Here is a 27,883-nt window from a genome sequence, read left to right as displayed (position 1 = left end):
AAAGAAAAAAAAAAAAACAACCAAAAAACAAACCCACTGTTGAATTCAGAAAAGATGATGACATATCCACAGGCTTACAACTTTTAACTCTTTTTTTTCCACTTTGACATGCATTCACCCTGAACTCAATGGAGTAAAGAGTAATTTCGCTGTTCTGATAATACAAACACTGCATACATCAGACTGTCAGGTACTCTGTGAACAACAAAGTATTCTGAAACAAATTCCAGAGTTCTGCTTTCAGTAATACTTCAGACAATTAGAATATTTATATTGATGAAAAAAGGAACAATTTTCTGGATGTTAGCTCCACCTCCTTCATGTTTAATAGTTCTTCTGACTAATTAGAATAATTATGGAACCAACACATTTTGTCATTTAGAGAAGAGTACCTGAACCAATTTTCAGTTCCATCCCTGTTTAGTACTGTGTCCACCTTGATGAATTAAGAGTCTAAGAGATAAATTTATGTGATTAGGATGCATTTATTCCTGATTCTAGAATCCAAAACTACTCTTCAAGAAGTTCCATGTAAGATAGTGGCAGTAACGATAAAAGGAAATAAAGCAAAGTAAGTTCCAAGTAATTCTTATATGTGAATGAAGTCCAAAAATAAGGTTAGACAGGCCAGAATGGGCAAATAAATCCTCTAGCACAGATGATATTTCTGCCAGCAAAAATATACCTGACAATACATTTGCACGAGTTTGCCAAGCAAAAACTACATTCTTAAAACCTGTAAGAGCATCTTCTGAAGTGATTGCTTAGTAGAAGCAAAGCATTACTAAACAGACCCTCTGGCTGTCTTGAAGTGCATTAATAAACTAAACATTTTTCATTGTAGAACTCGTTTACGTAAGTGCAAGTGCCCTGAATGCTTTACTTCCATTTTTCGTAAGGAAGATCAGGAAACGTTTTCTTTTTTATGGCAACTTCACAAATATGGAGCAGTTGTTACCTTTAAAATCAAATAGGTTTAGTAAGGTAACACTCAAAGCAAATATTTAAGCAAGCACACCAATGTTTCCTACTTCCTCTGTTCCACAGGTAGAACTTCTTCAAACTACCCATGCAGTAATTTAATAACAGCACTGCAGCATTTTTTAAATTTAGCTTGAGTTGTTCACTGCACAGGTCACCTATCTCAGTCTGTCACCATTTTCTTCAGCTGACTTTGCAATTTGCTTTGAAAAAGAGAAAATACTTTGATGTTTAGTATGTGGCTAAAATCTTCTAATAGCTTACAATCAGTCACATCCTGGCATTCACTGCTGTCAAGATCCTTATATGACAATAGTACAAAACATTAAGTTAATTGAATTGCTTGGCACCAGAACATTTCCCAGTATTGTAATGGCTTCTTAGTCTACAAAGCCTAATTAAGCCTGAAAGCCTCCTCCTTTTACTGCAAAGCTACTTTGTATATTACTTTAGTTATTTCAGTTCTGTTCTGATAGCTCCCTTATTTTAACTGACACAGAAAGTTGTTATTCATTAATGTCTCTATGTAGTTCATACATACCTTTCCCAGTATTGTACCTTTCATGTTTAGAATTGATAGTACGTAGTTATATTTAATGAAATTTTCGTACCAATATGCTTTAACTCTTACTTTATTCTGTTTTTTTTTTTTGTATAATATACATTACATGGACTTGCTCAACTTTTCAAATTATGGTAAAATACATCTGTGCTAACCAAAGGTGTTACTTTAATTGTTTGAATGCTGTGTGGATTATTGCGAAGGCCTGCCTGGGTTAATTTCCAAGCAGAGAAGTTCTACAGCAGGTTGACTGTATGTGTCTTGGTAAATCTTTTCTTTAATAGATAATTATTGCAAACTCTCAGAAATGGTAGTTTCATCCAGGCGGACAGCTTCTACCTCCTCTCCCTGGAAGAATTCCTTCCTTTGATTATAGCACTGAGTTTTTATTATCAGGTTTTAAATCACTACATTACACAGATGTCAATTAGCTTACCTCCGCTCTTGATGAGAATATCAAAAAGATCATCCATTTGCTGACTGTGCACACTGGAAATCTGTAGTGCATGAGAAAAGGGTTATTCTTTTTCATGTCTTATTTTTTCCTAAGCCGATTGATCCTAGCTTGTCTCCATAGTACACAAGTACTAATCTATGATCAAGGCTAAAATTCTTCCTATGAAACTGTCAATCTAGAAAGCAGAGAAGTAGTTTGGAGACACACTTGTAATCCCTGTGGTCAGTTTCAGTACAAACAAATACAGAAAAAATCTGAAAAGCCAAGACAAAAGATGTCACTAAGGCAACCTAGAAGAAAGGTGCAGAAAACTAGAGATGATAAGGAGAATTACTAACCCTGTTTTGTAACAGGTTAAGTATCTGGAGTAAGTGCAGGACTTTGGGCGTGCACCTTGAACTTCTTTCTCTCAGAGATATCCTGCAAATAGCCATCATGCAAGATGCATTTTGTTAGGTACTTTTTTTTTTTTTTAAATTGGTAGTTTCATGTTATTTTCTTTTTTAAGGAGCGGGAAGCTTTCATGAACTCTTTATCTGTTTGTTTAAAACAGCTATCTGTTGAATATCTGAACCTTAACCAAAAAGTAACAAAACCTCCACAAATCCATTCTGTCAAGAAGTCTATGAAAAGTGGAGACTTTTATGATGGTCTCAAAACTAAACCAGTTTTTTAAAACACTGGTTGTACTCTGGAGATGGGAAGTAATTTGTCATCAGGACATCTAGCTCCTGAAAAAAGGCCAGTGGGGAGGCACTTCACTAAGTGGTAGCGATAGTCACATAAGATGACCCGTGTGCCTTCAGTGTGAGGAAGTCTCACGCGTGCCAAGAACACGTGAAATGGCATTGGATACCCATGCTTCTGCCTGAGTGTCTGCCACCACAAAACCAGCAACCAATACTAAGCCACTATAAGTTTTTATCTTTTGGAGTAGTTCTGAAAACACATGAGGTTAGGGATGCTCATTTATTTTGCTTGTAATTTTCCTCCAATGTGAAAAGTATCACACTAAACTGACAAAGCACTCTGTAGGATTATTTATCAAGCTCACTGAACATAGACTCTTTCTAAGCAAGCACCTATGCTCCTGTATACATATGTTTGCCTCAGTGTGTATAAACACATACACACATTCTCCTCAAGTTTATTCACTTTGGAAAATATGAATATATTTTCTCTCTTTTAAGTCTGAAGTTTGGGTATCATACATCCTTGAACCAAATCAGTTAAAGGCTATTGTTAAGTATCAAAAGCGGCATAATCCCAATTATATGTATCACCAACTGGTAAGACTTATTTACATGTCTGTTGCTTTAATAAAAACTTAAAAAAAAAAATCATGCTTTAAAAAAAAAAATCATGAAACAGGAGTCCTGTAGTTAACCAGTTATGAAAACATTAACAGAGTACATTAGAAAATCTTGACACCAAACAAAAAAAAACCTAAAATAAACAATGGCTTTGATAATTCTAAAGAAAAAAAAAGTTTTTAATAGACTAAACAGGAGAAAATAACTACCTCATGAGGTGATGTCTGAATATTGCGAGTCTGTTTTATGGCCTCTTCATAACGAGGAGGATCTTTTGTCTTGGATACTGTGTTGTTGAAGAGAGGCTGCTGAATAACATAAGGCTGGGCTTGAGATGGAGAGCCAGGCTGTGTGAAATAACAAAATAATGACTAAACAATGCATCTAGTGAATTCAAGATGTATCAAATTTTACAGATTATCCTATTATGTCATACTGATCTACATATTTATAAATAACAATAGCATAGGTAATCAAAAGGATAAAATAATAGTTTCTTTCTCACACATACATACATACATATATTCATTATTAAAATCTACAAAACATTCTTCCTCCATGAGTGAACTGCAGTATGTACATAGTCACATGTTATTTAAGAATAATAATGTAAACCTGAACTTTATGGAATGTTGTTGGGCTAATCTTACCTTATTAGGAGTAGCAGGTCCATTTTGCACAGAGGCAACCTGATTACCACCAGTGTGAATGTTAGAGTTTGATGTTTTATTAGTAAAAGATTGTGAAGGTGTTGTAACTGGTGCAGTCTGATAGGAAAATACTGTATTTGATGTAGTAGGTGGAAAAACCTGTAAAGGATTAATAGGTCAGTCTTAGGTTGTGGGATTTAAAAAAATTAATAACATTGGGTAAACTACATTAATAAAGTTTAAGACCTTTTTTTTAATAATACTTGCCTGCTTCAGTTCACTATTAAGGGAATGTTATTTGTACTGATCTTTTCCTCCAGTGGAATAATTTGTAAATCTAGAAAAATTGCTCTTTGAACCAAACTTGGTGCTGTGATACGCTTTCATTCATCACTGGTAACGAAAAGTATTTTCCTGTGATTTTTCAGGACGGAGGAGAAAGTGCAATATCATTTTTTGGAAATACATTCAGAAGAGTATGGAAGAGTTTAATACAGTATGCATGATTTCCCCACCTAGTGGACAGTCAATAAAATGAACTTATTTCTGGCCCGATATAGACTAGTGTATGTATCTATGTTTGTCCTATGCTGCCTGTTTTAAGATAGAATGGTTTGGGTTGTGCCATATAATTCTAATTTCTTTTAACTACAGATAGATATGAGTAGTGAGGGAGAGGCAAAATATATATCTGATGAACTTGGATATCAACTGTAAATTTGGTTACTGGTATATAAACTTTATTTCTTCCACTGATAGCCCATATGCTCATTGCAAATGATTTCAAGCAGTATCCTACTTCTCATATTTTTAAGTTAAAGGGAGAGGCAGAGGAGGTATGAATGTATGAGTGCATAAGACTGTTGTTTTAAATTTAGTCTCACTCCCAGATACCTTATGACGAAGGCATGACAAATCTTAGATCAGGGATGGAGATAAAGCTAGGATAAGCTTTGTGGAGTACAGCCTGAATACCAGATCAAGTTTGCTGTGAGAAGGCTTAACATGTTTTTGTTAGCCACCTGAATCATCTGTGTGAAAACTGTTGTACTTTCTAGCTGTCTACCACAGAGGTGAATGGCTGTGGAGATGTCTCCTTATTACTGAAGAAATTCAAGAACAAGGGCCATGTGGTAGTTAGAATGTGAAGAGACATCTCTAGTGTGTAGGAGAAAATAAAGGGAATAATCAGATGGTTTGCGTAAAAATCTGAGCTATCTGATAAAGTCTAGTTGGATTCAAGGGTTCTGAAAAGCCTTGGTTTTGATGATGGTTCTGGAAAACAACTATTTATGGAGGTGATCACTATTAGGAAGACCAACTTCACTAAAAAGTATTAAAATTAATAAGTAGCATTACTTACAGTTCATGAGCTCAGTCTGCCTGCTGAAATATCCAAGCCTTATGAAATGCAAACAGCAGACAGGTAGATCTAATGATGAATGCATTAAGACTGTCCTGATCTATTGTATCACATCAGTTGTTTATATTCTAATGTAAACAACAGTGCAATTATGCTGTCTGGTTTCCTCTGTAAAAGATGGCAGTAGATGTGTGAGAGAAACAGCTAGGATAGGCAGGCTGTTCAGCTGCAGCATAGCCAGATGCAGACTGAAGTCTGCTGGGGGCTATGTGTCTCCATGACAACTGATCTCAATAGGGGGAAAGACCAGAGGGTACCATTCTTGGTTATCTCCTGTGATCATTTAAAGGAACTTCTAGACAGCAAAGGAAACAAACTGCTAGTCTCTAGCAAAAGTACATGCCTCCAGATGACTGGGAAGTTTCTATATGGTAACAAGGGAAGATTAGCCCCCTCACCAAATCCCAGAGAACCTGGATGAAATCTGCTTTTTGGATATATGTCAGTTTTGACTTCTGTAGGATAACCTCAATGTCCATGAAATTAAACAGATTGAACAAGCAGTCTGAAGAGTGATGATGCTTATTTAGTTGTGTTCCCCTTTATTAGCCAGTTGTCTAGAGAATGGCAGGGCATAATCATACATCTTCTAAGACAAATTATTATCTGGAACAAGAGCCTTAGCAGAAGCAGATTTGAAGACACTGCACAGGTAGAAGCCCCAAATCACACCAGAACATGGGTTTTCTGATGCACTTTTGTAAACTGAGATATCAACTTTGAAGGCTGAGATATTGTGTCACAGTTAATCACGTACTGTAAAAATTTCCTTCTTCATCTTGAAATTTCATTTGTTTCTAAATTATTCTTTCCTTGGAGCAGGCTGAAAAACATTGTTCTCTTAAGTGATAGGAACCTTAGAGTTGATAGCACTGATAAGGAAGCAATAAAGGTCCAAAACCAGTCTCTGAGTTTCTAGTAATAAAGGTCAGCCTGGAAGAGGCTCAAAGGAGAAGAAAGCCTTTTCTTTTGTGATGAACGGTGCTGATGGGTTGATACCAGTTACCATATGAACACGACTGGATTGGCACTAAAAACCGCACATCCAGTGCTGATGAACATCTGTTTTGGAAATGGGAAGTTTTAGAGCTGATTGTTTTGAGTAAAGACGAAGAGAAGGATCTCCCTCTGAAACATTCCCTGCATTCCTCAGGAAGAGATGTGTTGTAGGTATGGTGGGGTTTTGACTCACTGAAATTGCTCTCCTCAGCATCTTAGTTCATAGCTTTCTTCGAAAGTAAGGGTGAAATCAACAGGGAAAGTAGGAAAACTAAAAGGAACTGCTATAAAAGAATAAATATCGGAAACCACAGATAAAAGCTTTCTCTTGAGAACTGCCTACAAGAATCTTCCATTTTGAGCCAGTGGCAAGTAAGAGAAACTGGCTGGAATAGCTGGTACACCGCTTGGGCCAAGCATGAGGAAGAACACACAGTAAGAGTGGTGCCACAGGAGTACCATTAAGATAAAAATTCTTTAGCCTTATTTGCAACTGAAAAATAAAGTCCCGCGTGGATTAAAATTTTGCAAAGTACAAACTCATTGTATCATACTGAAAAACATGGTACAGAGATGTTAGGTGACTTGATCATTTATACACAGATGACACAAAAGATGCCAAAAGCACTGCCTGGAATTAAATTACACAACTCTGTATTGTAATGCTTACTGCTATGCACAAACCTTTCTCATTTGTTGGGTCTGACCAAGAGCATGCTGCGTGATGGTATTTTGTTTTGATTGTGGAGTATGCATCTGAGGTGCTGTCTGGACCAGGCCAGAGGAAGAAATAGGAGCAGGTATTTGTGATGGGGTCTGTATTCCAGCTTGTGATTGAGCCTAAAGGATGAAGATAAAATATCTGCATTATTCCTATCTCACAGTAAATTACATCATGCAAAATTCTGTTGCATAGATTATGCAGAATAGCAATAGCATGTATTTTGGAAAGGAGGAGTGTGAACTGTGTATAGGAGTCAAAATTTTCACTCTGTTTGGTACTGGTGAGTTCCTAGCTAAAAGGTGGTGTTTATTTTGCCAACAGACTTAAAGAAAGATAAAAGACAAACTGGAGAGAGTCCAGTGGAGGGCAATGAAAGTAAGTAAGAGATAGCGAGAGCATAACCAGTAAGAAAGGACTGTAAGAACCAAGTCTGAGTAACCAGAAAGACAAAACTGATGATGCAAGAAAAAGGTTGTTTTTAAGAAGATCATAGTTTTCAATGGCCACTGAAAGGTAAGAAGCGTATCTAACCTCAGAAAAGACAATTTTAGCTGATAGTTAGGAAAAATTTCTGCAATGTCAGTGAAGCAAAGTACCAGAACAAGCTGCTTAGGTTGTTACAGAATTCTAGCAAGACTTTAGAACAATTTAGACAAAGTTCTGTCTGGGTGCATAGTTGCCAGGAATAGCTCTTGCACTGCGGACTGTGGGGTCCATCCCTGTTAGAACTTTACAGTCCTCATAAGTATTGCTAAATGTGATGGTGCACATGCTGGCACCAAAACCTAGGCCCACAGAACATGCCACAACAGCCAAGTAAATGCTGGAGCTGAAAGAATACTTTGCTGGCACAATAACCATTTGAGTGGCAGAAGATTTCATCTAGCTATGTCCCAGTAATGCCACTGGGAAGTATCTGCTTAATTCTGCCTTAGAACAACAGGTTAAACTGTTTCAGCTTGCTCAGATTACTCTTGTAGCTCTTTATTAATAAACCTACGTTGGTTTATTCTGTGTTTATTCGGTGATAGTACCTATAATCAGCCTAGAAATAATATTTGTGTAACCATGGTTTCTTTTTATAACTCCACTGGAGTCCTACAACGTAGCATTCACATTTTAAAATATAACGAGCCATCACCACACAAGGAAGTTCAAACACACATTTTGCAAACAGGTACACCTCAAAAATAAAGTACTAGGTTTGTAGCCCTCTATTACAATTTTGAGTTAACAAAACAGTGGTATATGTGGATATAAATCAAAACCCAACTGCACATGGAGGCGGTACATGGTAAGATAATTACTTTTCAGGAAGGACTATCTGGGAACAAAAGTTGCAAAGAAAGTAAGTAGTAGAAGAAATTATAAAGTGATTGGCTCTTAAGTTTTTCTTCTCTTTTCTCTAAAGCAGAAACAGGCTAAGCCTGATTTTTAAGTTAATCTTACAAGCAGCACATTTACCTATTTATATAAATTATGCAAATAGTGCCATGCAGTTTACATGATTAAAAAAAAACAAACCTTACCTGCAACTTTATATTTCCAACTGGTAGCTGTACTGCAGTGGTAGAATTCGGTCCCTGGATAGATAGGGGAAGGAGCAGCTGTGCAGTTCCTTGGGTAGTTAATAAAGCTTGAGGCTGGGCAACAACTGCAGTTTGCGGCTGCCTCTGCGGATTAACATAAAACTGAGAAATGGCATTCTGAGATTCAGCTTTGGCCACAGGTATCTCCTGCTTGATAACAATCGCCTTTTTGGCAACTGGATTCTGGCCACTAGTGTATACCGACTGTCCTAAAGAATGACTAGCTACAGGTACAGATTGACTTGTTGTAGGGCAGTCAGAAAGAGCATTTTCATCTTTGACAGCAGCACTGAATTGCTTCTGTTCCAACGCAGCTGAGTTACCAGAAACCTGAGACTGTTGCTGTTGTCCCCGTTTTTCAACCTCAAGTTGCATTTTCAGTACTTCCACAAGTTTTTGCTCTTGTTCCAGTTTCCTTTTGAGCTCTTCAATCTGCTTTTCTTTTTCTTGAAGCTTGCGGTCCTTTTCTGCTACATCAAACTCCATGGTTGAGATGCTTCCACTACTGCGAATTTGATTATCATCACTCATATTTGCTTTTAGTGGTGAAGTACTTAAAATTTGGGATGGTGACATCATGCTCATCATTTCTGTGAAAGTATCTGCCATACTAGTATCATCTGTGCTCAAACTAGATTGTTCTGAAGGAGAGGGAGATATAGGCAAAGGAGAGCTAATGTTTTCAGTATTTCCTACTTTGCAGCCCGGTCTGGTAGATGTTTTTTCTGGAGGAAAGCTGGATATTGTATTAGGTGCTGGTTTATTTACTGTTGCAACAGGAAATGCCACAGTCACTTCCCCAGTGTTACCTGTGGCCCCAGTAGTAGTGGTTACTGTAACAGAGCTGCTAGTAGCAATGCCATTGTTATTAAGATCTTGATAGGGTTTCAGACGCTCAATAAGATCTGTTTTTGTTCCAGACACTGGTAATCCTCTCAATTTCAATTCCATTTTAAGCTCTGCTACCTGAAATAAAATAAAGCACGATAGTAAAAAAGTAAAATATCAAAACTTACTTATATACATTCTGCCTTATTACATCTTAGTAAGAAAAAATATTTCTCAGCATATTTGCTAGTTATTACACCTCTGCCTTCTGACAGCGTGCATGATCCATGAACACATTTCCATGACCTGCTACTTTCACTGTTTTAAGTGGCCAAAACCTTACAAGTGTTCAGTTGTTGTACAGTGAATAGGAGTAGTTATGCTGATTTTTCATAAATATTCAAAACGAGAAAATGAACATACAGCTCCAATTCTGGGCTAAAACCTTCTGAAGCAAACCTGCAGACAATGGCAGCAGTGCAGATAAAAGCACTGAACACTAGCACGCTGAACCCCTTTGTTACACTATCGAGACAGATCTATTTCTGAGAAATTTTACTAGGTCAGCTGGATGATTCAATAGACCCATCAAACACAAAAGGCACTCACTCTAATTAGCAACTGAACAGTTATAGCTATGTGCCATATGGGATTCTTTTACAAACACAAGAAGTATAAGCAGTCAAAATGAATCTAATTTGTAATATAAAAATATTCTCAATTTCCAATAAGCCTACAGACAAAGTGAAGTACAAATGTGTTGAGTGTAAATTAATTCTTTGCCTCAGAATATAAATTAAAAAAGAACAGTTACAATGAATGGCTTCTGTTTATGATACACATGTATAACTGTAGAGTGTTTGGGCTACATGTATGTTACTACCTTTTATACTTTTAGAGTTGGTTCTGCCTTCAGTAATATTTCATTACTTTGCCAGTCTAGAATTTTAAATTATAGGTCTTCATGATTTGGAAATGATGAGAAATTAAAGCAATCCATTTGCATAACATCTCCAAGAACCACAGCAATTTTATGTTAAATACCTATCTACCTAACAGTGATTATCAGCTGTTTCCCCAAGTCTGGTATCCTCTACGCTTGCTTCAGAGTGCATTCCAATTTTTTGTTTTTCAACAGTACATTTCTGAATTCTTAATAAGAACCAATTTAGATGATTCAGTCTTAAAAATACCACCTAAAAAGTTAATAATTAATAATGTAAAGTTTGAAAAGCTTATTTCGAACACTTGTTTGAATTGCATTTTATAGATTTGTTTCATATTAAAAGATTGGCTTTAACTGACGACCACGCATTACTGTGTTGACAATCTGATCTTCCAAAACCTTTTTATCCCTTCAAGTCTAAAAAAAAATACTCACCCCCATCCCTGAAAAACCCAACACCTTGGTAAAGGAAGGCAGAAATTAATAAACTGCTCACTAGATGTCCCTACTCCTCTGCTCAGGTTTGGCACGTTCGTGTACTTGCTATTGAAAGGATCTGAATCTAAACCTCCACAAGCTTCTTTAGATAAATTTTTGTTAGGTCCCTCACTTCTAAAGGAAGAAAATCCTATGCAATGCCTTCATATTAGAGTTTAAACAGAGCTTACATATTTGTAACTTCAGGTAGCTTTTACGAAATTTAGTGTTAATTTTCAGATGAAGTGTTAAACTCTGGTATGAAGATCTCTTATTTTCTATTCTCTTTTACTACTGCTATTTCTGTGTTGGATGTGGCAGTGTTTAAATTTGCCTGGACTTAAACTTCACACAAAGTGCACCTCATAGTTTAGTTTACCCAAGGTATCAAATTATGACCTATACAATCTGTCTGAAATTCTTCATCTTCTAATTCTTTGGGAAGGAAATGTCATTTCTAGAACGTATGTGTGTGAGGAGGCTAAATCAAAACGCACATTTAAAGTCCAGAGGACTTGTGTATGAAAACTTTGGAAACCTTATTCTAAACAGTTAAGAGAAAAGTACAGTTTGCACTAGTAAATAATAGTTGAGCTTATTCTTGACAATAAAAGTTTGCAAGTTACGACCTACAGTGATGCACAGGAATGGACAAACCCCTCTTATCTTTTACCTTCAAGTCATCCAAGCTTGAAGGTAGAGGTCCTGGTTTTCGGCTAGGAACACTGCTGTTCTGTCTCGGTGAGCTGGCAGCTGATGTTGGTGTACTGTTGTTCGAAGTATTCAGTGGTGTATTGCCATTGTTACTCTGTTTGTCATTCAGTGCCCTTCAAGTGATAAGAAAAATGGGAACAATCATGTCAATGCTAAATATATTGTTTTCAGTCAAGAAGCTGTGATTCTGAGTCTAGTGTCTATCAAGTTAATGAACAAATTAATTTTTTTTACAAATACATATTTAACATAAAACATTACCATTAAATATATTTAGTAAAACAACACAGAGAAGAAAACATAACATAGAGTAGCACGCTGATATTATAAGCGTACTATGCTTCATAGTTTTTATTATTGTCATGGCATCCCTGAAGGATACTATGAGTGCAGAATCAGTTTATACAAATTAATCATCAGCTAGGGCAACTAGTTACTTTTTTTGTTTGACATAAATTAAAAAAACCCACAATACTGAACTCTATCTATCAGCCCTACAAAGAAATCCAATGTTCATATAGAGTAAGGACTAATGTGAAGGCAGTTTACACTGGAGGTGATACATTTTTATCAGCTGTACTCATAAGAAGAATCTGAAAATAACGGTAAAAAAATTTAAAATGCTGTAATTTACACTAGGTACCATAAATGAATTCTTTTCTTTTGTTCAGCTGATTTATGAAGAAATGTTTCTGAAATGTCAGTAAATGGAACATAAGAAGCGTGGGTAAGCAGGCAGAAACATCTCTGGTCCAAATGTTAGGATACATGAGAATTATAAATATAACCACAGATGGTATCTTTAACTTTTCTAGCCTCACTTGCTGAAGAAAAATAACTCAGTGAAAACTAATTTAAAAAAAATCATTTGGAAATCATTTGAATTTAGGGTTCTGTAATTGTGACATGTTACACCATAAGCACTTCTAGGAAAAGACTGGTCTTAGATGGTGAGAATGAAACTGCAGATAGTCAGCTTCTCATTCTGCTATAGGGTGTTGGCAACTCTTTGAACATTTCTTTTTTTTTTTTCCTACCTATAAATTAAAAAGTATACTTCTCACTATTCAAAGTGCTAAAGATCAATGCTCAGGAGGAACTCACATAAGCATGAGAGATGAGGCTATAAGCAATATACAAATTGTATCTGATTTAAAATTACTGTTTCTTCTTATTTGTAAACTGCAGAAATGTGGTCTGTGAAAGTGATATAAAAAGACAATAAAACCAGAACAGTAGTATGTGTCTTTGTAAACCATTGTCTATAAGCTTCTCTTCTGCTCTGCCTATCTCCGCCATATTTGAGTGAAAATGGTGTCAAAACTTTCTTGCTTTCGCATAAATGCTTTTGAGTTTCAAAAATGCATCTGACAGGTAGGAGGTTCTGTTTCCATGTCACACAAAAATAACTAGGACCACTTAAAGGCTTATCAGATTTCAGGAGAATTTTAAAAAGAGAAGCACGTCATCACCTTGTTAAATGACGCAAATAATACCCACAGTGATACACATTGCCATTTAAGTTTTCCTGGGTTCCAGCTGTCTCTTAACATTTGTAAAACATTTACTTCTAAAGCACGAAGTCTATAACTGATGTTATAGACCTTTTCTTTAAAGGACACAAACAATGCTTCACATACTTCAGTGGTGCAGGTAGAATTGTCTGGTAGTTGTAGTGTTGCTGCTGTTGGCTCAGGATCTGCAGCTGCAAAAACAGTTGCTGCTGTTGTAGCAGACGAGCATAGTTCGAGTCCATCTGTGGCTCATTTTTCTCACCTTTCTGATCAGGTGGAATATACTGATGATACTTCAATTTTTTCACCCTTGGCTTAGGTTCTTTACATTTCTTGCTCCGATGCTTATCATTTGGGTTCTTTGGGTGGCTTTGCTGTTTATGGATGGAAAAATATTGAAACAACTATAACAGACATCTCATTTACAAGCAGTTACGGAAGGTACAGCGGTAAAGCGTACAGGAGCACATTTACTGCAAAGAATTGCTGAATACAATTATCCCTGCAAATCTGCTCAAAAGGACCACATCCTTGAAAAGTTAGTGTACTCTAGCTGGCTTATACTGCGCACAAGAAGGGGTCATCAAGTCACAATTTGTGAATGTTTTTTAAATAGATGGCACAAGTGAAGCTAAGGGATTCTGACGGTCATTGCAAAGAGGCATTCTTCTTAAACAGGTAAGTTCAAAGCCACTTTGCACCAGTAAAGGCTAGTATAAAGTCCATCTGTAAACACCTGGATGTTAGAAGTACTTGCAGGTCTAGATTAACAGTACAGACACACAGTCCTATAAATGACAGGATTACTCTTATGAAAGTTTCAGCAGTATCCTTATTAGCAATATCTGCATGTGTGGTAAAACTCCCTTTACAAACTCTTTGAAATTATTTTGAGGGAAAAGTTGAAGGCAGTAACCTAGTCACACAGAAGATAGCCAAGCAGAAATGTTCTCTTGATCCATGCACATTTATTACACAGCCTGTTTTGGGGGATATCTGAATTTGTCATTAAGAGCATGTATTAAGTAAGCTGGTACAAGTCCAGTGATTTAACTGGATACAGCCAAATTTATACTACAAATTGACTATTAAGAGGTCACCCCTGTAAATTTAACCAAGAATTAATTTTACGTAGTTAGGTAGAAGTCTACATACTTATAATTATTACACAGCTGAAGCCCTTTGGCAATGTTGCTGAAATGATGAAATATTATACACACCTTCTAAAACAATGCCCTCTCTAATTGTATTTGAAAAATTTTCCATGCTGCTGGCTAGGTCAGTGCAGAAAAAAGAATTAAGTATGTTTCTCTGATACAAGGATATAGTAACTTCTCTCACACAGTGTGTTCTGCTTACACAATAAACAAAGAAAACAGTTGTGGAAAAGGAGCAATGCTGTTCACTAGTTTTGTTATAGGTAGACTATGAATGCAGTTGCCTCTATTCCTATTAAATTACTCTCATTAGAAAACTAGATTAGAACAGATTGATTTCCCCAATAGAAAGCAGAAACTCAATATTGCAAAAATCTACTGTCCTTATTTCTTATAAAACTTCCATAGTAACGTAATGCAGAATTCTGCTTGAAAACTTTTGTCAACTGTACTGTAAGGACCTCTTGAAAAAATGAGCCAGTCCCTAGAAGTGTTAATGGTTAATCTTGGCATACAAAAGCTTTCACTCAGTAACCCAGTATGTTCTCCTGAACACTAATAAAAGTTGTTGGATGTTATAGGCTCTTTAATGTTACTCATGTATTTTTTCATTAAATATAGCATTGGAAAAAAGACACAGATTAAGAACTTAGTCCTCAGATGCCATTATTACAGATAGAGACTGACCTGGTTTCAGCTGGGATGGAGCTAATTTTCTTCCCAGTAAGTGCTGTGTTTTGGATTTAGTATGGGATTTGGTATGGGAAGAATGTTGACAATACACTGATACTGTAAGTTGTTTAGCAACTAAGAGATTAAGGACTTTTTCAGCTTCCCAAGTTTTGCTGATGTGCAGGTGCAGGAAGCCGGCAGGGGTACTGCCAGTACAGTTGACCCAAACCAGCCAAAGAGAGTGTCCCATGCCATAAACATCATGCCCAGTATATAACTGGGGGTTGGCTGGTGGGGTCCCTCTTAGTTTTTCTCTCAGTGCTTGGGATTGCTCCAGGGTCGCTTTCAGTTTTGTTCCATGATTGCTGCTTGGGACAGGCTGTATCGGTCATCAGGTGGCGAGGAATTTTGCATTGTTCATTTTGTGTATTTTATTATCCCTACATATTATCATTATTAAAATATATTATCTTCCTTTGCTATCCTAGTAAACTGTCTTTATCTCAACCCACAAGTTTTTTTTTCCTTCCTGATTCTCTCCCCCATCCCCTGAGGAGAGGGAGCAAGCGGCTCAATGGTACTCGATTGCTGACTGAGGTTAAATGATGAAACTTACCTTTACTAACGTTGGCCCGGGCTTTGCTGCAGATACAGTGCTTGTGGTCAGGGTGGTTGTAGCAGTAGAACGTGTAACATGCTGTTCAATTGTAGAGGGAGTTTTGAGAAATTCAGGAACTGGAGAGGTTAAAGGTGGATACTAGTATTAAAAAAAAAAATATAAGGAAAAAGAGAAACATTAAAAACATCCACCATCTAAAAAATTGAAAAAATGTGACAAGGTTAAGACAATTTACTGTCACATCAAATTCACAAAATATTTTTACAAGGAATGGTGAAAAAAGGAATCTTTCGTATATGTTTTGGCACACTTCTGTAAATAACAGAAACTGGTTTCTTACCTTGACTTCATAGTTGCACTTTAACTACTGCATGTAAATGTATCCAAAATCTGTTTTTACTAATACAGAATTTACTTCTACTTTCACCAAATAGTATAACAAAATAAATATTTTTCCAACATTTTAATGTTTTTAATTATTATTGTTGTTTTTTCTACAGATAAAAAGAACAATAACCAGAAAGGATTTATAACAACATACAAAAAAAAAGAAACCCTCAGGAAGGGTTTTGTTTTCATAACATTTACACTGTTGTTTTAATTTGCAGAGTTCTTTACTCCTTTTAACATACCTGATAACAAATAAAGAAATATCAGGAAAACATTTTCTTTCTGTCTTTCTTACAAAATCATAAAAAAGAGCTGGAAGGACCTTCAGAAGTAAGCTCACCCATTCAAGTCAGGAACATTTTACTTAAACTGCTTCTAACAAGTACTTGTTCCTGGTTAGTAGCCCAGAATCAGATTAACTGATGCCAGTTCTTAACTTTCTAATTGCAAAATTATTCTAGAAATGACAGCTGTCATTAAGGAACTTTTGCTCCTGGTGTAAGAATAAAAAAGAAATCTTCTCTTCGAGGCAGTCAGTCTTCAGTCAGAATTACAGGAAAAGGTGATGTCAAATAAATTTCTGTTCTTGTTAGCGCTACCAAGTTACAAACGTGAAGGGTTCTAGAACCAAAGAATTCCAGATTTTAAGGATAAGTAATTTTTATACTTTTATATGCAACTAAGTACAGAAAAACAGTTCAAAGAATTTTTTTTTATAATTATAAACAAAAGGAGAGATAAGGGTTAAAAATAATTAAAGGAAGAGTGGAATGCATTGTTAGCAGATACACCACCATTTATTATTACTCTGCTTGAAGGAACATTAAAATTTGACTTCAGACACACAACTCATACTGAAGCAGCTTAATGAAATTACAGAAAACACTGCTTTATTACTATAGAATTGAGGCCTTCACTATTTTCTGCCTGTGAAGTCAGAATCTCGTGTACACAAGGAAAATCTTAACACTCAAACTAGCACTGTCAGAAAAGCCTCTCTTTCACGAAGGTCAAACATCAACACAAGAAAACAAACTTCTTGCTTCAGAACGATCACGCAGCAGCAGAGCAGATGTATTTTGAAGAGACAGCGTCCTATTGTATTTTACTGGTAACCACACCTCTGACTGTGCCAGGAGGTGCACTTATTCCGTATTTGACCGCCGGTACAGTCCAGTAGCCTGAACTTTATTGAATTTGTTCTCTTACTGTTAAAAACATCATATGTGTAATTTCTTCTATAAATTTAACAAATTCCATATACACTTAGGACTTTTTCTACTATTATTCTTTTCCTAGCAACACTACACCTACCAGAAAATTCCCAGAAGTTTTCCTACATAATAACCAAACTTCACTGAATTTAACTTTGTCATATCTATTTTTTCTGTTCTGATTTTTTTTTCTGATTTAAAACTTATTTCCTTCTGTAGTGAATATGCCTGTGATTGGATAGAGAATCTGTACATAAACAGATCTCAAATGAATTTTTATTCTTTTTTCATACAAGAGATTTTTCATTCTCTGATCATTCTTTCCTGTTTGTGTTACAGTTTTCATTAGTCTTGCTTTGATATAAGTAACTGGAAATGTATAGGGTATTCCATACGGAGTCTCCCTGGATCCTTACAGTGGCATGAACACTTCAACTGGAATAATCTCTTCTGACATACTTGCCATTTTACAGAGGAAGTGCACAGTAGCTCACAGTCACTTCACTGCTTCACAGACCACTACACCCCAGCTTGTCTTCCTCCTCAGTTGTCTCTTGAGTCAGAGTCTCCAGGTCTCCACATTTCTTTTCCACAGGAAGGAGAGGTGGTGTTTTTCTTTTTAAGAACTATTCTATTCTATTGGAATTCCATTTCTCCCCTAAAATCCAAACCAACCAGTTCTTTCTGCATAACAACAATCCAATTCTGTGTTAACTATACCTTCCAGCTTTAGTTAGGTGACCCGATCTTATGTCAAAGTTGTTAATGGTAACATGAAACCAGAATGTCCCCAAATCAACTCCTGCAGAGCACTATTACCAACTTCCTTTCAATCCAATACTTCCCTCTTTCTGTCTTATCTCTGCTAGTCTCCATCTTCTCCAGTTTTTGCTACTGTTTAGTATACAGTATTAAATCCAGACAGATGAGAGCAGTTGCATTTCCATTGTTTAAGAAAGGAATTAGATCACCTAGTACAATATTCCTTTTATAAAAGCCCATCCATTTCCCTTATATTCCTATCAGGAAATATCATTTTCCTTCAGAATACATTCTAAAACCTTGCATTCAAATTAAGTCAGATGGGTGCTTCTCCCTAATTAATTTCTTCCTGTGCGCTACTATTCTTCCATGAGATTGTACCACAACGGATTTACATCAGTTTGCTAAGAACACTTGGTACGCGCTTTGCAACTTTATGTCCTAGTTCTTTTATGTTTCTGGGATGGCAATTATCAAGCTGCCGGTTGGCATGCGCTAAGCTCTCCGACTTTTGCTTACAATTAAATGGTAATAATTTTCCCTTCTATCTCTACATTTCTTCTATACATTTTGCTGCATCTCCAATTGTCAGCTGCCAACAAGCAGCCACAGCTAGCTTGCCATAACCTATCCACATAGTATTGTAGTTTTGACCCTTCTGTAGTGCAGCCATGCAGAGGAAAAGCTCCTGACACTTCTTTACTAAATTGCAAGATTTAGTATGCCATGCCTGGCCACTGAAACATTGCACACGTGCCTGTCTTGGGGTCGTGTCAGTTTATGGTGGCAGGCTAAAGATATAAATGCCTCTATTTTTATATCCAGCTTTCAAAGTGTTTGCTCTGGAAAGCATCCGATATCTACACAGTATCTGTTATTTGTTGGACTTGTGTAAGAATTGGCAGGGGACTTTAGAGGGACTTAACCTTTAAAAAAGGGTTCTGGATGCTGTATTCCAACATATTCCATCCCTGCTGCTATCAAGTTTAAAACGCTTATTGTAGTTATAGCAGTAACATTTTTGAAAGCACTTAGTTTGTCTTTGAATCAAAGTGTCCTGTACAGTATTAGTCTAAAGCACAGGAGAATACTAATGATCTCATGATTTTCACTAGTTCTTAAATTTTCTTCTCCTGAAGTCCCATCTAAAAAACATTTTAAATGTTTGATACTTCAGCTTATTAATTACATAATCTTTTACCACTCATCATTCTGATCCTTCTTAAATGCAAACAAATCACTTCACTTCAAACATACTGTTTAGCTACCCTTTACAGGCTATGACAACAACTCCATAATGACAGCACAACAAAACACTTGAAAATGGAAAAGTTAGTAACTTTCAAAAAGTCATATTGATTGAAACTGATGGTGTTAAACATCCTCCTCTTGCTCTAGAGTAAATTACTTTTTCCTTACATTAGCTGTTATTCTAAACTACAGAGGATTAACAGCTACATGAAGTACAAAGCTTTTTAAAGACCTCTCAATTTTATCTGCAAGTGTTTGATGAGGCAATGAACCATGCATATAATTTACCTGATAAATTTTAAAATTCAAAAAACTAAATTAACAGGTCTCAACTTCTTAACTTAATTACTTCATAAAGTAATATAAAAATTATTTCCTTTGAACAGATCTTCTACTCCTGGTTACAGATAATACAGATATACAATTTTTTCTTCTAACTGCAAACAAGCATCTAGCAGGTCAAAAGCTACAGTGAATATATTAAGAAAATAGTCATTATATTCTCCCTCATCAAGCAAAATACTTTAGCTGTTTTAAAGATAACTGTTTAATGTCTTCAGAATTGTGAACATACCAATTTGATCTGTTTGGAGTGGGGCAGTTAAAATGCTTAATCCTTACCAGATGCAAATATATCAGGTTAAAGCAAGTTTTAGGTCATCAGTCAACGAGAGCTAAAGGTTCTCAAAGTTATGTTACATCCTCTGAGGCCTGGAAATGTGTGGAGGAGGAAGCCTTGAAAAGAACTCTGGCTGCACTCCACTGTTTTCAAAACATTATTTGTATTTTATGTTGTAATAAAACGTAAAATTTGTCAGAGGAAATTAAAAGAATGAAGGAGCAATTTCCCAGACACATCTCCTGTAGAGACATGCTGTGCTGTTATTCTTTCTTTAAAAAGGAACAACAAGGTAAGCATCTGTTTATTCTGCAAACGAGAAGCTTCTGTGCTGAGCTATGCAGAGAAGCAGTGGTAATGTTAAGAAATCCATAAGCAAAGGACTGAAGTTCTTTCTGAAGTGCTTTTTCAATCAAGTTCAAGTGCTCTGTTATTTTGTTGCTGCAATCACGTATCTATGTTACACTTCCTACTTGAAAAACTTTTGGCATGTATTGCTTTGAGTATTTTTATTTAACTCTCCATTAAGAACCTAACTGCTTATTTAGGAATCTAATTTCATGTGCTTTGTTTTCAATTAGTTCAACACAAATTACATTTTCTCGACATGAAACCAAATTCAAATCTTAATCCGTAGGTTAGGGAACAATGAAATAAAATGGATGTGCATTACTTTGTGTCCAGCATTGTTTTTGAATATGAACTTTGCAATAGTTTTTCTATCTACTATAGTAATAAGAAAACCAAGGAGAGTATTTCCAGATCCTGAACTATTCAGTTGTTAAGTATCCATAGTCATTAAGACAATAACGTTTTTTGAGCATGAACAATATTTATCATACATTTAAGCATTTAATTTTACAATACTTTACACAGAACTCAATATTCAGTTCTGTCTTATCTTTTGTTTGTCTTAATTTATAAATTGCAGCACAGCTCCCTATTGCAGCACAGAGCCCTGGCTTTGCTATGAATCCTTGGAGAATTTAAATATATAAATAAACGTGTTTTCAAAAAAAATGCTTAATAAAAAGACAAGCATGAAAATAACTTGAACTGCAAAGTTAAACATCTTTTTCTCCATTGTGTAGTGGAGAAAGTGATGAAGGAACACTCTTAGGAATGCCTCCTAAAAAAAAATGTTACAGATTAGTTGATCAACATTCAATTACACATTTATAGTAGTACCACTCACATACTGGTCTAATTTTGATACTTCATTTTGAAAGAATTTAAGAGTGTATTTTAATGATTGTGTTATACAGGCTAAACTAGTTTGGTTTTATTAGGTACAGACTTGCATGAAATGAATCAAGTTAGTCCTAAAGCTTTTGAATTTCCATCAAATTAACACTTTCTGCTTAAAGAATACTGCTCAAATTAATACAAAACATTTCATCTAATTAAACAAAAATGACATTACTACTAGAATTTCTGTGTTTGCTTATATATGCGTGGAACATTGACATCAACTACACAAAGCTGAGTGCAATACTTTTAAACTAATGTCATTTGTAAGTCACTAATACTGTGATGAAAACCGAAGTCGTTCCACTAAATAATTTATTGAAGTGTAAACATGGATAGTATGGTAAAATGGATCAATCTGAAACATAAATTATTTTTCTGTGATAATATAGCTCCTTTGATTTATGTACAACAGGAAAATGGGACTACTGGGAGAAACAGTAGTTCGGGATCAAGGAATTTTTTTCTAGCATCCACGACTGCTCAAGCAGACATGCATAAATTTGATTCACCAACTAATGACAGCATGGATCAAGGCAAAAGTCTTGTTACTCTTCATTTCAACACATAAACATAAACTAATGGTTCCTCTAGGCAAGTGTAACTCAGAATATAAGCAAAATTTGTCATTTACTTAGGTCTGTCTGTCTCAAATTACAAGCTGTTAATAAGTGGAGATGAGTACTGTTAAATCTGGCTGGTGTGGAGTTTGAGAACTGTTCAAGCTAGTTGCTGTCAGACAATGTATGATGACTTTGCTTGCTTTTCCCCTCACTGGTGCCTTAATTCGGGTCTCTCTCTATCCAGAGAAAAAGTTCCGTGAAAGTTGCAGAAATCTAGTTAAAAGCAAAGCCTTCTCCTCTTAATTGGGCGTAAGTTAGTGAGTTTAAAATTACTAGCTGAGGTATGACAGAAAACATAATTAATAAACAATCTATTTAACCTAAACATAGTAACCTTTAAATAAAAACATATCTCATAAACGTACTGATTAACTCAATGGTGAAGACAAAGACCTGTGAAGCAAGCACTGTACAAGATATTTTAGAAAGCAACCAGATAACTGTATGATTATGCATAGAATCCTGTTTTTTCAGTAGCTAATGGATGATAAAAAAATGTCCTTTGTAGAATATTATTTTTGTTTCATTGCTGGTTTGACAAATTATTTTACATTAGCATTTTTATAATGTGTTTTAAAGATGGAATAGGCCATGTTACTGTCCATTCGAAATCACAAAATTAAATTGTTGTAAGAAAAGTTCCCTTTCAAAACTCCTTTTTGCAACTCCTGTGAAAAAAGTTGAGTGTTTCCATTCAAATCCACTGTTCTTCAAATTCTCACACATTCAAATACTGTACTACAAAGATAACATGTTATCTGCCATGGAATACTTTGTTACTTTCTAAGTAACTCGAGAAAATACTAAAAGCCTCATTGAAAAATCAACACAAAGGTTATTTTCATTTCTTAAGCAGTAAATGCCTTAGGCAGTATTTTAAAACTATAGGAGAGTACATTTAAATTATGAGGGAAACTTTATTTTTTATGGCCTTTTCTGGAGATAATGAAACTGATGTCAACTGTTGTTGTTTCAGCCAAGTTTAATTCTAAACGAGTTCAAGACCTTGCCCAAAATGAAGACAGACACCAAGTAATCAATAACAGCTTGAGTAAGCCATGGATATGACCTTTTAAATTACCTCTGGGAAAGCTGTAGATCTTCTATGGGCCATAATGAATTTCCGTTAATTTATGGCTTTAGGACAGTCTATGGGTATTTCATCACTGCCAACAGCTAAGCCAGGGTTCTAGTCTACACACTCCCAAACAGAAAATGGAGTCCCAGACACTCCTTTGCAACAGCAAATGTATTAATTCCATGGGAAACTATGTCCCATTTTTATAGTGCCAGACCAAAAAACATTGTGTTAAGATTTTGTTTCAAAATTTAAAAACTGTACCTGTGTTGATGTAGTAGCATTTGGTGTTATTGGTGATGGTGAGTCACTTGTTTTTGGCTCACCAGGGGAAGCTGCTGAACCCTGGGATTCTTGGCTGGCTGGCTGATCTGGTGATAAAGCATCGCTACTGTCTTCATCAAATGAAAAATCATCCAAAGCTTGAGGATAATTCTCTTGTCCAACTGCTAGAATGTTTACAAAGAAAAAAGCAAAACAATTTTTTTTTTTAGTTACACAAATTAAATTTAGACACTGGTGGCAGAATTAGCTAATTGCTGGAAAATGACCAGTTTTCAGCCCAGTCTAAACATATAGAATCATAGAATCATAGAATAGTTAGAGTTGGAAGGGACCTTCAACAGTCATCTACTCCAACCCCCCTGCAAGGAGCAGGGACATCCCCAACCAGATCAGGTTGCTCAGAGCCTCATCCAGCCTGGCCTTGAATGATTCCAGGGATGGGGCATCCACCACCTCTCTGGGCAACCTGTTCCAGTGTTCTACAACTCTCATTGTAAAAAATTTTTTTCTCATATCTAATCTAAACCTACCTCCTTCTAATTTAAACCCATTACCCCTTGTTCTATCACAACAGGCCCTACTGAACAGCTTCTCCCCATCTTTCCTGTAGGCCCCCTTGGGGGGGGCACATAAGTATTTATTGTAGTTTTAATATAATGACAGCCATACTAAATCATATTCAAGGAATCAATAAAACTAAGTGCATAGCAGAAGTTGTTTTAATAAGAGATTAAAAGGTGTGTTCAACATACATGGAATGCACATAGACACCCATGACAGATTGAGTAATGGCCACATAAGTTTGATTATTTTGTAATAATTTTTATTAAGAAACAAGTCTTTTAAAATACAGTATTATACTCCAATTATACAATTCTAACTTAGTTTTGAATAAAAATAGGATAACTTTAATTAAATGAGGACAGAGTTTAGTACTTGGAAACTGAAAGAATAAGTAGTAATAAACTTTGAGTAAGTTTTCTTCTAGTGAACATTACTCTTTAGAGTTAAATTATTATTTTCCACAATGCCATACAGATAACAAATAGAAGCTGTGGGACTTCTACTTGCCTCTAATAGCTTCTTTAACACTGGAGTCTACAGGAAGAATATTTTTTTCTACCAGTTCCATTGGGCCAGGCCTCTGAGCGATTTTCTCATTCAGATCATCTGCCAACCGAGCTCTCTTCAGTTTCATCTGAGTGGCTTGTAGTGAAGGCTCTGCAAAGGTCTCTAAAAATACACATTGATTTAACTACTCTGTTCCATCTTTTCTCTAATGTCAGGAGAAACAACATTGTCTTGTCTTTGCAATAACCACTCCACTTTTGTCAAAAGCAGGCAAGTATAACTTTGAAAATTCTCAAATCAGTAAGTAAAAATAAGATTATATGAGTAATGTTCTTCATCCTCATGATCATGTTTTTCTATAAATATAACCTCTTTTTTAACAACAGTAATACTTCCAGTAAATATTTGTGTAATGTCACAACAAAGCAAACAATATAAAATAAGAAATGCTAATTTTAATCCGAAGACAGCATTTGCTGCTTTAATGGTTTACCACTGTGAGCTATACTAAAGGTTTAATCAATCCATTAATTTCTGGATTCTCTCTTGACAAACATCTTAAGAAGTTTACCTTTAAAAATAGCTTCTGGCACAAATCTGAGTCTTCAAAATGGTATTTCAATAAAAATATGGAGATAGTCTGTCAATGTGGATGTGACCTATCAATACAGAGACTCCTATCTGGGTTTAGTATCGAAATGCATGTTTTGAAAACTAATGGCTCTTAAGTTGTCTTGGATTATGGTTATTTGGTAAGATTATGATGTAACACCAGTAATACAGCCCCATTCATAAAAAGACTATTGTTTCAAATGACCTAAGCAACAAGGAAAATAACAAGGCAGGGTAAAAATTAAGTTTATTAAAGACTATTTGGAGGGATTGTAGAGGGGGAAAAGTACAAGGCTGTCAGGTAATATCAGGGTATGAGTAGAAACTGAAGCAGTATCTATACTACATGTACATACACCCATGGTATAATTACCATTATAGAACAAAAGCAATATGCAATTGCAAACAAATACACAGTTCAGAATACTTTCACTGCCACAGATATATCTATTATTATACGGATTTAGAACACAGATTACAACAGACACTACAGAAGGAGAGAAACAGAGCATATGAACCTTTAGAAATAATTCATACCAAAGCCTAATTCAGGCAGAAAACTGAGTGCATAACAGAAGTTCCTTCTAAAGCAACCGAACAGGTACACAGAGCTGGGTACGTACCTTCGAGGATGTGCATTCTGACCAACTCAGACCGGTCCGGCCTGCTACGAATCTTGTGCTTCAAAAAATTCTCAGTCTTTAAAGAAATGAGGAAATAGCATTAACTGCTGTTTACTAGAAAAATCAAAGTAGTTTGATAAATCACTGATATCTACTCAATGAATATTTGCAGTTGCATTCAGATAGGTGGACACTGCATGGGCAGTAGAGGGGTTTCTTTTGTTCTGTTTCAGTTAAGCAGTGCTAATGAATGTCTGTCTTCCCCAAACAAGTTAGACATGTTTCTGGATTTGATCCCACATCGCCACACAAAATTGAAATAGCATAGATTTGGTATATACATTTGGTTCAGAAATACTGCACAACTAGAATTTACCCAAGCGTCCTACTGGAGGAAGTTATGTATTACGTTATGACTGTCAGTTTATGCTCCCACTTTGAGCTGCAAAGGATTAATAAAGTTCCTCTCAGATTTGACACTGCTATTTTATTTTAATGGAATCTTCCAAGATAAAAGTGGATGTTATTACTGTAATGGTAATAATTTGTTCATGTACTCAGAGAACTTAGTATCACATGCAACTAACTATCCATTTTCAGATGTTAATAACAAGTTTATACAAAGTGGTTTACCCTGGCTCGCTCCAGGCTCTTTATCTGCTCATGGAATGCAGCTGGACTTTTCAAAGCTGTGAAGGGAAAGTAAGAGTTCAATTGACAGGAAGTGATTTCCAAGAGAAATATCCTAACCAGTACGTTTGTACGGGTGTTTAACATCATCTCAGAGTTGCATTTCCATCTGACCAGGCTTACATTTGACTCATGCTAGTTATATTCACTTATATTTAACAGAGATGAGCACCACTCCTGTACAGAATACTTGGAACATTTGACTTTAACAGGTAGTACCAGGTAACAGTTAACTTTTTCACTATGTACACCAAGGTCTATTTACCAATGGTGTTCCACAGTAGAAATTTTACAAGGTAACGTTCAGAATGCCAAAATACCGTTTCACCTATTCCACTGTATTTACAATCTGTCTATACCTCAGACTTGCTGTTACTAGAGAGAACTGGACCATCCCTTAAGAACTATTCGTGCTGATTTAAAACAAAACAAAACCCACAAAACCCCCCAGATAACAGTTCTAAAAGCCTCAAATGTTCAGACTAAAAAACAGAATGATGGTTAGCAGCTAAATAGTCCAAACCACTAAAAAACACTATTCAGCTAGAAATAATATGAATTGTAGAGTGCTTCATCTCAATTGGATTGTTGAAAGGAAATGAAATGGCAGCAGACATGACCCATCTTATTTGCCACACTTTTGGCAGAGATAAGATACTGTAAAACAGAATCTTCAACACTTTTTGACAGCTTAGAAGTTTCTTTCAAGGTTTCACTCAAAAAGAAACAGATCATTCCGTTCCTGAAGATTATCAACACTACAGACCTGGGAAGGTGAAGATGTTTTAGCAAAGCAATCTGGAGTCTCCTGCATACTCAGAAACCTTCAAGAAGAGATTAACTTTAAGATATTATGCTTTCAAGCTAGAGTCCACCAGTGCACACTAGGCTATTTATAATAACTTGACTTAATTTTGATACACTTTCAATGGCTGGGGGTTTTGTTTGTTTGTTTGTTTGTTTGAAGAAAAGTAACTTTTCACAGTTGGATCTTTTGACAGCTTGGACCAGTCTCATCCCACACTGTCCACTCAGGGATTCTTGATGTTTCCTGTGCACCCTCACTCTGAGGCCAGGCTGATCTCCAGAACAAGTGAGAAGATATTATACTAAACAATTAGCATAGTCATTGGAAGCCCAAGTGGAGGAACACAAAACATCTCAACTGCAGTTGAATTCTAGGCCACTAAATGTCCATATTCAGGAGGACTGTCTTCTGATTCCTGAATTGATTTTGGGTATCACAAGTGCTGCTTCTGAAAAAACCACCATCTCTAACAGACTGAAATCGATCAAGGAGAAAATGGCAATAAAGTGCAATTGCATAAAGCATGCCAATTACTTGCTTTCAAAAGACAAGTGCTGGGTGTTCAGACATACAAATGTAACAAATACTCCTATTTACAAACATGATTTGCTGGTCAAAGCAGTATGATCTGCAATTCCAGTGGCAGAACAGAGTTAGAGATAAAAATGATTTATTGAAGGACTGGTAACTTCTTGCATAGATGTCTAGAATGGCAGGTAGTCAGGCCAAAGAAAAGCTCAGCATTACAGAACCCTGACATGATAAATACATCTCCAAGTGTATTTATCAACTTGGTGATGTTGCTGTCTTAGTGAGACACTGCACACTAAGGTGATCAGCAGCATCTTAACTCTTCCAAAGATGCCATCTAAAGGCACTATATAATCTTTGTTTTGGAAGAGAATACAAAACTCTTACACCAATTTGGAAAGTTTGCCAGATGTGGCAAGTTGATCAGGAACTTCTGGCAACTGGAAAATATCT

The 27,883-nt window shown here is 35.9% G+C and overlaps 1 protein-coding gene and 1 long non-coding RNA gene across 7 annotated transcripts in view; one reads left to right on the top strand and one right to left on the bottom strand.

The window, feature by feature from the left end:
* The window catches only part of MRTFB (myocardin related transcription factor B), an 83,978-nt gene that overhangs the window by 5,496 nt on the left and 50,599 nt on the right, over positions 1 to 27,883 (bottom strand). For 4 of the 6 annotated variants that reach the window (XM_086759407.1, XM_086759408.1, XM_086759409.1 and 1 more), the window contains 12 exons: positions 26,035 to 26,090; positions 25,402 to 25,477; positions 24,167 to 24,328; positions 23,075 to 23,259; positions 15,623 to 15,763; positions 13,304 to 13,551; positions 11,623 to 11,776; positions 8,639 to 9,664; positions 7,070 to 7,225; positions 3,964 to 4,122; positions 3,523 to 3,660; positions 1,980 to 2,040 (listed from right to left, as the gene is read on the bottom strand). In XM_086759407.1, the coding sequence (XP_086615533.1) occupies positions 1,980 to 2,040; positions 3,523 to 3,660; positions 3,964 to 4,122; positions 7,070 to 7,225; positions 8,639 to 9,664; positions 11,623 to 11,776; positions 13,304 to 13,551; positions 15,623 to 15,763; positions 23,075 to 23,259; positions 24,167 to 24,328; positions 25,402 to 25,477; positions 26,035 to 26,090 (2,562 nt within the window). The remainder of the gene's footprint in view (positions 1 to 1,979; positions 2,041 to 3,522; positions 3,661 to 3,963; positions 4,123 to 7,069; positions 7,226 to 8,638; positions 9,665 to 11,622; positions 11,777 to 13,303; positions 13,552 to 15,622; positions 15,764 to 23,074; positions 23,260 to 24,166; positions 24,329 to 25,401; positions 25,478 to 26,034; positions 26,091 to 27,883) is intronic. The other 2 variants (XM_086759412.1, XM_086759411.1) reach the window with 2 other exon arrangements.
* The window catches only part of LOC147598845 (uncharacterized), a 50,527-nt gene that overhangs the window by 19,631 nt on the left and 3,013 nt on the right, over positions 1 to 27,883 (top strand). The window lies entirely within an intron of this gene.

The sequence above is a fragment of the Chlamydotis macqueenii genome, chromosome 15, assembly GCF_036417535.1.
Source record: "Chlamydotis macqueenii isolate bChlMac1 chromosome 15, bChlMac1.mat, whole genome shotgun sequence".
Lineage (NCBI taxonomy): Eukaryota > Metazoa > Chordata > Aves > Otidiformes > Otididae > Chlamydotis > Chlamydotis macqueenii.
The sequence above is the reverse complement of the archived record's forward strand: the minus strand, read 5'-3'. Positions and strand labels throughout refer to the sequence as shown.